The 12,206-nt window shown below is 40.1% G+C and overlaps 1 protein-coding gene across 3 annotated transcripts in view; it reads left to right on the top strand.

Moving 5' to 3' along the window:
- Positions 1–255: 255 nt before the first annotated feature.
- NFX1 (nuclear transcription factor, X-box binding 1) overlaps positions 256–12,206 on the top strand; it is a 68,441-nt gene continuing 56,490 nt past the window's right edge. For 2 of the 3 annotated variants that reach the window (XR_013773765.1, XM_079301984.1), the window contains exons 1-2: positions 256–365; positions 9,404–10,453. Coding sequence is in view for 2 of the 3 variants with exons in the window: in XM_079301984.1 (XP_079158110.1) it covers positions 341–365; positions 9,404–10,453 (1,075 nt within the window). In the remaining variant the exon portion in view is untranslated. Of the gene's footprint in view, positions 366–6,867; positions 6,973–9,403; positions 10,454–12,206 lie in introns of those variants that run through there. The other variant, XM_079301985.1, reaches the window with a different exon arrangement.

Here is a 12,206-nt window from a genome sequence, read left to right as displayed (position 1 = left end):
CGTGCTCAGGGACCGGGGCTCTGTTCAAGTGGCCACCCTCACGGACCCGAGCCCGGCTGAGCGACCCGGGCTCTGCTCAGGGTGCCGCGCTCAGGGACACTGTCCCTGCTCAGGGACCCACGCCCTGCCCAGGGTGCCGCGGCCTCGCCACCGCCCGCCTCCGGCTCCGCCCCCGGGTCCGCCCCCGCCCCTCCCGTCCCGCCTCGCGCTCGGCCCCTCTCTCCCGCTCGGCGCTGCACTGCGCCTGCGCGCGGAGGGACAAGGCTCCATTGGCGGGGGCGCCTGCGCGGGCCGCGCGCGTGCGCGGCAGCCGAGACACCGGACCGCGGCTGGCGCTGGCATGGCGGAGGCGCGGCCGGGCTCAGGTGAGCGTGGCAGCCGCGCCGGAGGAGGGGGACTGAGGGGGAGGACGGCTGTAGGATTGGGTGGGCGCGGTGAAGGGGAGGAGCAGCCATCGCTCCCTAGCGATGCTAGCGGGGAGAAAGTCGCGCCGAGGCGGTGGCTGCCGGACGCTGGCTCGTCGGACGGTGCGGGCGGCGGCAGCACCTGTTGCGGCTGCCCCGCCCCTGCCCGCCGCGACTTGGCGGCGCCTGTGGCGCCCAAAATGGCCGGGGTCGCCTGTGCCGCAGGGCCCGTAGGAAGAACTTTGCCCCAGGAGGAGCGTGCTTGCTCCTGGTATGTGACAAGCGTCCCTGGTAATGCCAGTGGAAATACATAAAGGAGAGCTTGGTTACTGGAAAATTTGTCTGCTCACTGCCCACCCATGTCCTTGGAACCCAGGTTTCAGGCTGCCCGCACAGAGCAGGTACAATGATAGCGTCTCAGGCCCATGAACTGCTGTAAAACCGCGGCTTTTGAGGGTCTCAGAGGGATCTCCGAGTAGATGTCTCGGACGTGCAGGAGGTTGCTGCCCAGAGCAGATGCTGCCTGCTCAGAGGGCTCTAGGCAGGGGCTCGGGGTGGAGAGCCTCTTAGGGACACGGCCCGGACAGGGAGTGAGGGCAACATGCAAGAAAACCTTCTGTAATTTTCCCCTGCTAACTTGTATGATGCAGATTCAGATTAACTTTAGTTTTGTTGGTTGTAGTTGCTGAGGAGTAGGGAGGAAACCTTTCAAGATCGATATTTCAGCCTTGCATTTAGTTATTTGTCCTGTATTCCGGGTACTTAACAATAGAAGAACCCTTATGTAATTTTGTCACGAGTATGTATCTAGAAATAACACTGTTGCTGAGAGTAATTAACGATACTTAGTTTTTTCATCATGTTACTTATTTTTGTTGTAGTCCAGGTAGACCTTCTCTGGTAATCAATGTCATACTGAGGTCAATTTATGAGCTGGCTAATTTCTTTGTTCATAGAGTTGTTGGATTTCTGTCAGGGAGAATCCTGGGCTTTTGTGTTTTTGATAAAGAAGAAAGTGTCATTCTCTACTTTTGTAGCATCCTGATGTTAATTCAGATTAAGATTATCAACAGCCAATGTCCTTAATAGCATCCCCTACTCTTGGCAGCCTGGCTATCATGATGGAGAAGTTATTTGAGTTCATTTTTTGGGGGTATGAGAATGGGTCCACAAGCTGCCTTGTCAGAAGTGAAATGATATAGGACATGGTACAGAGAGCACAGACACAGCTTCAGTAAAGCTGCTGCAGTCGAATTTCTTCTTGTCTGTTTTATCTTTCAGCTGTCAGGCTGCAGGTCAGCTCTGATTGTGAAATCTTTTTAGAGTGTATATGTATTGGAATGAAGAGTCTTAGGTACAGTGGGCTAAAAATTGCTTTACTGTAAGGCAGTAGATTAGTCTGGATGGGGCACCATTTCCACACTTGCCTTATAATACTTAAAATAACACAGATATTGTTACTTGGGATTAAGTTCTGGAGCTGGTTCATTTTTTGTGGTAATTTCTGTGCTCTCAAGAAAAATCTCATAGGTAGGTCTTGAGTTGTACATGTGCAGTATTAGAATGGTAACTGGGTTTTGCAACTTCAACTTCATGGATGGCGCAAGTGTCTGATTTTGAAAGCTTAAAATGGAAAGATGTTTCTGCTCTCAGAGTAGAATAGGGGGTCAAAGAGTGACAGTTTTGGGTCATTGCAGATGTGCTGTCCATGTAGAATATTTTGTCAATAGTGAAGAATTATTGAGACCCAGGAAATCGTTGTAAAGAGAAAGAGAAAAATAAAAGCAGCAAGGCAATTGTATAATAATTGTTCACATTGATGCATCTTTCTAGTTTTGCTCCCTGTGCCCCTAGAAGGGACAAGTGTATTGTATTTAATAACTGTTAATGGATTTTTTTTTTCCCATCAGTTGCTGTAATTACTGTTGAATGTAGTTTTGGTTTTTTGCCATCACAGTGACAGCTGGGTGTTATACATAGTACAATGCATCATTAAGCTGAAGATAATAATGGAATTGCTATAAAAAAATTGTGTAGCCCACTGTAAGGGGGAAGAGAAAAGTGAAAACTTAAAATATATTTGTTTACCATGTGCAAAATCCATAACCCATTTTGTTAGGATGACGAAACTACTTATCACAGAATCCTGCTTTTGAATTCTCTCTCATGTCGTCTTGAAATGGGCTGGCTAAAACTTTAAAGTTCCATTTAAAGTGTGGATGCACTGAACTGGACATGAAACTGGATGATAGCATAGAAAGACAATAACACTGTACACCAATATACACAGGGGACTTACTAGCTGGAAAATAGCTTTGCAGAAAAGGTGAGATGAGGCCACACCTGGAGCACTGTGTCCAGACATGTACATACTGGACTGAGTCCAGCAAAGAGCCATGAAGATGATTAAGAAATTGGAGCATCCCTCACATGAGGAGAGGTAGAGAGAGATGTATATGTTTAGTCTTAAGTCTCAAAGTGAACTTAGTGCTGTGTACAAATATTGAAAGGGTGGGAATAAAGAATATGGAAGCAGATTCTTCTTAGTGGTATTAAATTAAAGGACAAGAGGCCACAGGAACAAAACATACAAAATTCCAGGTGGAGACAAGGAAGAGTGAATGGTAATAACACTGGAACAGGTTGCTCAGAGAGGCATGGCCTCTCTGCCCTTGGAGGTACTCAAAATCCAGCTGGTCACAGTTAAGAGCAACTGACCCTTTTTGGGCAGAATTTTTGGACTAGGTGATCTGTAGAAGACTCAAAATGAGCCATTCTGTAATTCTATGGTTAGACTGATTTTGCATGTTATTCTCTAATAATTCTGGCAAGAGTTGTAGGAAGGGAACATATCTTTTATGACATGAGCTAATACAGTTGAAATAAACAATGAGTTTTGGGCATGCAGGTTTTTTTGCCTGGAAATGGGTTGTGCTGCTTGAGTTGTTAAGCCTGAAACAATGTAACACCTGTTTAGGAAGAAATTCAACGTTCTGTAAATCTGTGTCATCTTGAAAATGGTAAGATGCTGTAGGTGAATGTATGAAGTGGTCAGAGATGACAAAAAATATAAACTTGGTAGTCTGGTTTAAAGCTTCCAGTGCTATAGGGAAAGCTTCAGATTTCTAGAATGCACCATTCTTTTTTTGTTTGTTTGTGCTTTTGTTTTTTGTTTGTTTGTTTGTTTGTTTGTGGGTTTTTCTTTTGGTTTATTTTTGTTGTTGTTGTTGTTGTACTGTTTAATGCAGGCATTTTAAGAGCTGCAGGAAGTGTCTTCCATGTAACTTGCTCTTCGTGTGCAGCTGACTGAATCATCTCTTGTCTGGATGTATGTAATGCTGACACAAATAGATTGTTGTGTGCACATTGTACTGTTTTCTATCTTTAGGTGAAAGAATAGGTTATTAGAATTGCTTTAAAACTGAAGAAATCCATCCTGAAATTTGCTTTGTTGTATAGTGAGAGACAGTATATAAGTTCTATTACAAATATTATAATATAATATATATAATATTCAATCTATTCATAGAATATTCTAAGTGGAAGGGGACTCACAAGAGTCATTGAGTCAAATGCTTGACATCATACAGGGCAATGTGAAAATTAAATCAGATATCTAAGCGTATTATTAAAACAGTTCTTGAGTACTGAAGAGCTTGGGGTCATGACCACTTTCCTATAAAGCTTTTTCCAGTACTTGACCACCCTTTAATTGAAGTTTTTCCTCATACTATCCAATCTGACCTCTCTGTGACCAAGCTTTAAGCTTTCCTTCATGTCCTATCACTGGCTGCTGGGGAGGGGAAATCACTGCCACTCCACTTCTTCTCATGAGAGAACTGTAGGTCACTCTTCAATGTCCTCCAAGCTCAACAAAATATTTTCAGCTGGTCCTCATGTCATTTAGTCCTTTCACCATCTTTGTTGTTCTCCTTTGGGCACCTAATACTTTCATATTCATTTTGCATTGTGGAGCCAGGCACACAGAAACTACTGAAAAAACTATTTTTGCACACAGTGTAAGGCACTATTTTTGACTGAATTTATAGGTGTCTCATTAACAGCAGTCAGTTGAAAGATGTCTGAAGTCCATTCAGAAAGAATGGTAATCAATATTTTTTGTTTCACTCCAATTTTGTATTGATAGGAAACTTTAGAAGGAAATCAGTTCTTCCTGTCTGGGAGATAAAGCTGAGTTAATTTAAGAATAAAGTACTAACTCTAATGCCCAAGAGGCTGTTCTGTGGACTGTGTTATATTTTTTTCTGATTAAGTTTTTCATATTAACTTTTTTTTCTGATTAACTAATAGATTTTTTTCTCTTATATTCATTTTTAATTATCAACTTCATACTAATTAAAGTACATTATTTAATGGTTCTTAAAAATATAATTGAATCTAGCTTCCTGAAACTGTGAAACTGTTCTAAAATATGTCACTTAGGCATAATGTCTTTAAGTGGCACCTTCAAATGTTATCCTTAATGTATTCATAAAACAGCTACCTAAGCTATTTGCTGTACTGTTCCCAAGTATAAATTTTGTTTTTGAAGATGAGCTTGTACTTACTAAAATTAGATTATTTATTAATTTGCTTCATATTTTTAAATGTGTCCTTATCAAATTATTTTTCTGAAAGATAGTTCACAAGGACAACCTTGCCAGGGCATTCTGGCTTTGTCAGCAGTTAATGCTGAAGGGGTTTAATGCTATGGCCCAACAGGCATGAAACCATATGGCTTTCATATGCTTCATTCTAATTCAAGCCAAAGTTCCTAGGGATGTTAAAATTATAGAATCAGGTTGGCTTGGGCTAGAAGGGACCTTAAAAATCATCTAGTTTCAACCCCCTGTGATGGGCAGGAACATCTTCCATTAGACCTGCTTGTTCAGAGGCCCATCCAGTGTGGCCTTAAACATTTCCAGGGGTGAGATGTCTGCTTTAGGCAACCTGTTCCAGTGCCTTACCACTTCACAGTGAAGATTTTCTTCTTTATGTCTAACCTGAATATCTCCTCTTCCAGTTTGAAGCCGGACCCCCTTGTCCTGTCTCTACATGTCTTTGTAAAAAGTTTCTGTCCATTTTTCTTGTGGCTTCCCTTCAGGTGCAGGAAGGTTGCAGTTAGGTCACCTTGGAGCCTCTTCTCCAGGCTGAACAAATCCAATTCTCTTAGCCTTTCCTCACAGGAGATATGCTCCATCCTTCTAGCCAACCTTGTGGCCTCCTCCACACTTGCTTCAGTTCAAGTTGATGTCCTTCATGTGCCAGGGACCCCATAGCTGGATGCAACACTCCAGGTGCAGAGTACTCAGAGCAGAGTAGAGGGGATGAATGAACTCATTTGACCTGCTGGCCACACTTCTTTTGATGCAGGCCAGGATGCAGTTGGTGTTTTGGGCTGTGATCACGTGTTATCAGGTCATGCCTGCCTCTCATTCACCAAGTCCTTCTTGGCAGTGCTGTTCTTGATCTGTTCATCCCCCAGCCTTTATTGATGTTAGGGGTTGCCTTGACCCAGGTGCAGCACTTTGCCCTTGGTCTTGTTAAGCCTCATGAGATTCCTGTGGGCCCACTTCTTGAGCTTGTCCAGGTCCCTCAGGGTGTCATCCCATCCTTCAGGTGTGCCAGTTCCACCACTGAGCTTGGTGGCATCTGCAAATTTGCTGACGGTACAATGTAGCTCTTTGACTATATAATAAATGAAGATATTAAGCAGCTGCAGTGGCTGCAATAGAGACCCCTGAGGGATACTACTTGTCATTGATGTCCATCAGGGCTCTGAGCCATTTACCACTACCCTCTGGATGTGACTTCTCAGCAAAATTCTTATATGCCTAATAGTCCACCCATCTCTCTGATTGTGAGAGGAGGATATTGGGCGAGACTGTATCAAAGTCTTTACAAAAGTCCAGCTAAATAATATCTGCAGCCCTTCCTTGTCCACTTATGTAGTCACTCCATCCTAGAAAGCCACTAGGTTGGTCAGGTGGGACTTGTCCTTGGTGAAGCTGTGCTGGCTGTCCCAAATCATCTCCTTATCCTCCATGTGCCTTAGCATAACTTCTAGGAGGATCTGTTCCATGATGCTCTCAGGCACAGAGGTGAGGCAATATAGAAGTTTTTTCTAAAGGTACTATGGTATTATGTGTTTATTTTATAGAAATATGGGCTGGAATTTAGCTTTGCAGTATCCCTTTTACTTTGAATTTTTGTGTGTGTATGTGTAAACATGACAGAGACAATTTCATCCAGTGTTATATACTTATTATTACACTTGTACATTTATTTTGCAGTTTCTTGTCTTGGCAGACAGAAATCAGTTTTAGTAGAATTTACCATGCTGGAATTTTCTTCATTATTTAGAAGCTGACAGCAGGAATAGGAATCTTAGTGATGTAAAAAGTTCTAATGCATTATTCGTATTTTGGAGGTGCTTTTAAATATCTGAATCCCAGTTTCTCATTTTTTTCTGCAGACTTAATAGATTATTTGAAAAGTTCTTTCAAAGTATTACTTCCACAGTTACATTTCAAATCCTGATTAGACTTCTTGGAGGCCATGCCCAAAGGTCAGTCTGACTGTAATTCCTTCATTCGTTTTACATACCACATCTCACAACCAAAGCAACAGCAATCTTTAAAAATAGAATATGCTTTTTAGAGGCAAGCTGTGTGGGTTTTGCAAAACCTATTTATATTAAACTTAAGCTATCCATCAGACTTTAAAATTTAGAGAATACAAAAGAAAACTTAAAGCAGCTAATAAAATGGTAGTTTCAAAAAAGTTTTGCATGTAATTATAGGATTGCATTTTGTTTTCAAATAAAAACTTAAGTAGTCTATACTGAATGGCTGCTGTTAACATTATAGTGTAGAAGAACCATAGTTTATGATTGTACTGCTCTTTGTTAGTGATAGAAAAGAAACTGTCAAAACACTGGGAAAACTGAAAGGAAGCATAGCTGCAGAAAATGGACAACTTTACATTTGGAGTTCTTTGCACAGGATGCATATGCTGAGAAAAATAGATGTTTCTAGCAGAGGCTTGCAGTCCAGGTTCTTTCATATGTATAAGCCTGATGTTGGTACCTACTTGGGTTTGCACTCCTGATGATTAGTTCAACTGGAAGGCACTTAGAGTGATTGTTGAATTCAGACCTGACCACTTCAGGGTCACCAAAAGCTGAAGCATCTTGAGAGTGTTGTCCAATTGCCTCTTGGACACTGGCAGACATGGGGTATTGACCACCCTTCTGGATAGCCTGTTAAAGGTTTTGACCACATTCTTGGCAAAGAAATGTTCCCTCAGGTTGAGATAAACACCTCCCCATCCCTCCCCCTAACCCCCCTGGAGGTCACAGCTCTGAACCATTCCCACATGTGCTGGCACTGGGTAGTGGGAAGAAGAGGTCAGCACTGCATCTCTACTTTCATTTTGCCTGAGTTAAGATTGGTTCTTAACTCAGTCTCAGACTGTTTTGAAGACCAGACTTCTGTCTGGTTTTCTCATTCTGTTGTCTCAAAATCAGGTTAGTATTTCAGCTTAAAAACCCCCATATTTGTATTTGAATCTAGTTTTTTTATAACCTATAATACCAAATAGAGTAGCATGTAATAATATATAATATAGTATACTAATAACATCTACTGTCGTGTAATGTAACATTGTAATGTTAATATATATGGATATAGTAAATATAGGTAGTATGAAATTATATTATATATATTATGTAATAATATATAATGGAGTTTTTGCAAAGACAAAAATCCTCAAAGTAATTTCACCTGTTCTTTAAAACCTGAAGTATGAATTAGGCAATGTGGTTAAAACATCCTGAAATTGGATTTTAAATTCTTAATTTTTATTAAGTTTAAGGCTTCACTCCCACGAAGTTTTATGTTATATTTTTTCCTTTGGCCACCAGCTTTTACATTGCATCTATGACCATTCCTACAGATTTTAAAAAAACTTGTTTTGTTCAAAAGCAAATTAAATTCACTGGGGAAAAAAAAAGGTCCATTAGTGCCTTGAAATGTCCTGTGTTATTCTTCCTTTCAAAATGTTGATCTCCACAATCTTTGTAGAAAAAGTAGTAGGTAGTTCAGGAACCTAGATTATGTTAGCTTTTTGGGGAATCTCTTGGCCTAAGTGCTTGATTATTTGTTTCAATTGTTATGAAACCATTGTTATGTGCTCTGCCCTACCATTGTAGTTAACATACCCAACCAGTAAAATGGGCACTATTTCTATGAGATTTTATAAACTACTTTTTTTTACATTCTTGTGTGAGATTTAACCAATCTGCCACAGCAAATTAAACTATCCCTGATATTCACCTAATAATTTCTGTTGCAGGCAGGCACTACTGGCACAATGTCACAGGAAATTGAGTTACATGGGATTTCTCTTTCTTTTGTCTAGAGACATAGAAGTTACACAAGACCTCTGAAGTAGAAGCATGGTTCGTGTTGATGGCCTCAGAAAAATAATTTTGCACAGTTGCCCTGTGCCGTTTAGCATGTCTGTAGAACAGTGTAATCAGAATTGGTGCACATATTTACTACTGCTATTTTAAATTTATATTCAGAGTTCTGTATAATATCAAAATATCAGATGTAGACATTGTATTTAAAGTACCCTTTTTTTCCAGGTTCTTGTATGTATGTAAATATGCTAGAAAAAACTTTAGATATTAGTGATTATCACACTTGCGTATCTTGTACCAAAATTTTTCCTTCATCTTCTATTTTTATGTTCTTAACTCTGGGTCATCATAGTCCTTCTGTAAAGATGACAAGACAAGAAGGCTTCTGCAAATCACTGTATGATTCAATTCTAGTTTCTGGACACTTGTTTGTGGTTGTTCTGTCAAGTGTGGGATTGAGTGAGCTTCTGGACTTTTGCATGCATGGTAATTTGGTTGAAAAGAAATATTTACTGTTTAAGTTTTATGAATTTGTTTTTATTTTGTTTTATTTTGTTTTATTTTGTTTTTTTAGGTACATTGAATTTCAGTTCTGATGCTGCTGATTCTATTCCTGGAGAAAGACAACCTACAGATACAAACTGGGTAAATAAAGATAGAAAAGGCTCTAACAGCAATCCGAACAGAACTAATATACCAATTCCTAGTCTGTCTTCTGAAAGAAGTACTGATTATGAAAGCTCTTCTACAAAGCATCATGGCCTTTGCAATCCAGAAAGTCAGTATGGGAATTCTGAAGACTTCCACCAATATTTTGGTACCAGCAAAAGTTTGAAGAATCGCAGCTTGCAAAGTCAGAGATTACACAGATTAAGAAATGATAGCGCGTGTGCTAGAAATAAGATAAGGCAAAGTACTACTGATGCTGCTGCAGGTCCAGGAATTTCAGATGCTGCCCTAGTACCTGGTAGAAGAGCACCTCCTAGAGGATACAGCGATTTCCTCTCCTCAGAGAGTGACAGGGAGGTACCTAATGCGGATAGCAGAGGGGCAAAACCAAAGAAAACACATCTGATGCATACATCTGGAAGAGGTTTCAGGGAGAAGGGAAAGCAGGTACACGACCGTGATAAGCGAGTGAGCTCTAAACAGAAAGTAGAGCTGTTTGAAAGTTTTCCATCTTTGGATTTGACGCAGTCTGACTCTTCAGAATCATCTGTTGGAAAGGCATTCTGTGATGCACCTTTTGGAAGTGGGGATGAGCAAAAAGGCTACAATAATGTAAACAAAAGATATCCCCGGAAGCCTGTGTGGAATAAACCCCCAGCAGAAAAGGATTGTCAGAAAAGACATGATTCTCATCGTAGTAAAAATACAAAAGTAGGTAAGAAGTCTTCTGTTGCGTATACCCCAAAAGATAAAAATGAAAGGAAGAAAGAACTCGTTGCTCACAAAAATGATGAAAACTTGACCAGTGAAGTCAGACATCAGATGTCTGAGTCTCTCAGGTTCAGTGGAAGAAAGTTCCTGCTAAAGGGGGATCAAGTACCTTCACTTCATTTCAGCTGGACCCAGTACTGGAAAAAGCAAAGTGATGTACCAAAAAACAAAGAAACTCATACAGGTAAGTTTTTGAGACTGTTTTGGACTGCTGTATGAAAGATATGATCTTGAATAATTTAAACATAAATTCTTCACTTCAGCTTCTGCCTTGAATAGCTGAAGAGGCTTATTATTTCACATTAAATTGGTATTGGTTTACAGAGGGTAGAATTGAATGTAAGTACATGGTTTCTCAGTAGGAACATATCCTGTAAGTTTAAAGTTTTCTTCTGTTTTGCTGCCAAACTGCAGACAATAACCTAGTCAGGTACCATATTAAAATGTGTATCTTATGGGAGTAAAATTCTGAGCATTCTGAACAATGGGACTTGAGAAGGATAATGCTGAAACTGACTTTTGCAGAATGTGTCTTCTCATGTCCTCCTTTATGTAGGAGTAGGAAAATGCTTGACAGAGAAACAGTATTCTGCTGTTCTAATTGACTTTTAGGTGCTTTTTTTTTGCACCTTTGCTGCCTTAAAGAACATATAAATGAAACACATGCTTCTGAGATAATATTAGTATAGGAGATAATATAAAAGCTGGTCTTTATTGTAGGAGGCCTCCAGAGATGAATATGGAAAATGTCCACAAAAGCCCCTCCACCCCCAAGGGGAGGGTATGGTTTTCTAAGTTTAGAAAAATAGCATACTTTACAAAAATTACCAATTAGGAGCACAAATGGTGATGCAATTCCTCCCCCAGTTCAAGCCCCTTCTAAAAACTCCCACTTCAGATGGGACTGAACCTTGTTGATGAAAATGTGTCTCGAAGAGCTGTTTTTCAAGCTTGGTTTCTAAGGAGAACTAAGATAGCATAGAGGTCTTGGAATGTGTTTTGTCTTTCTGCCTGTCAGGGCAGGGAAAGGTACTGGGAAAACTAGCTATGAATGCAATAATAGTCTACAGAGTTTCAAATCTATGTGTGAAGAATACAGAGAATTATATTAAAAAAAAAAAAAGACATATGTTAGGTATCACCTCAAAAGGTAATTAGAAATAGAGGTAATATCTGGATACTATTTTTGGAAGTTTAAGGATAGAAACATGCTGTTGACAGTGTAAACCAGACCCACAGTTTTTGGCTGAGTGAATTTTATGCTGACTCATACCACTAGTGACTGAAAAACATTAAATGGAAATCAGCTCAATATTTTCAGTGCTATGATACTGATTTCTGTTTCAACAACTTAGGTAGCTTATTACTGTTTTTAAGAGGCTTAAATGTTCAGAAGGAATAAGGAGAAACAACCATTAATTATATTTATTTGTCTTTTACAAAGCATCTCAACCTTATCTTCTGCAGCACAGAATGATATAGGTAGACTAGTTCCAATTATCTTAACTGTGATATCAAATGTATTGAAGACTTTGCTTCTCAGCGTCTCCTGTTTCTCAGCTGAGAAAGCAATAGCATAATCAGGAACCATAAGACATGTCTAGTTGGAAACTTTCTTCTTTTAGGAGGATCAAGATGTTCCTTGATCCTCTCTAACCTAAGTAAATTAACTGTCATGCTCCTGGGTTCTATTTGAATCATAAAATTGAAGATACCTCAGTCTTTTCCCCAGCATTATTATTAAATGAAAAATATCACATGCACTAAGCAGAAAGATAAGTAATAGTCTTTCCTGGGGAGCTTAAGGAACTTCTCCCTCCAAAATATCTGCATGCTTTATTTGGGAACTCTTTTGGAAACACTGTCTGCCACTGTTTCCAGGGGACTAGGATTGTGGGTTTTTAACTGTTTCTGGGAGAGCTACAGTTTCTGTATGG

This window comes from Erithacus rubecula, assembly GCF_903797595.1.
Source record: "Erithacus rubecula genome assembly, chromosome: 3".
NCBI lineage: Eukaryota > Metazoa > Chordata > Aves > Passeriformes > Muscicapidae > Erithacus > Erithacus rubecula.
Note: the sequence above shows the minus strand (reverse complement) of the source record. Positions and strands in the feature narration are given on the sequence as shown.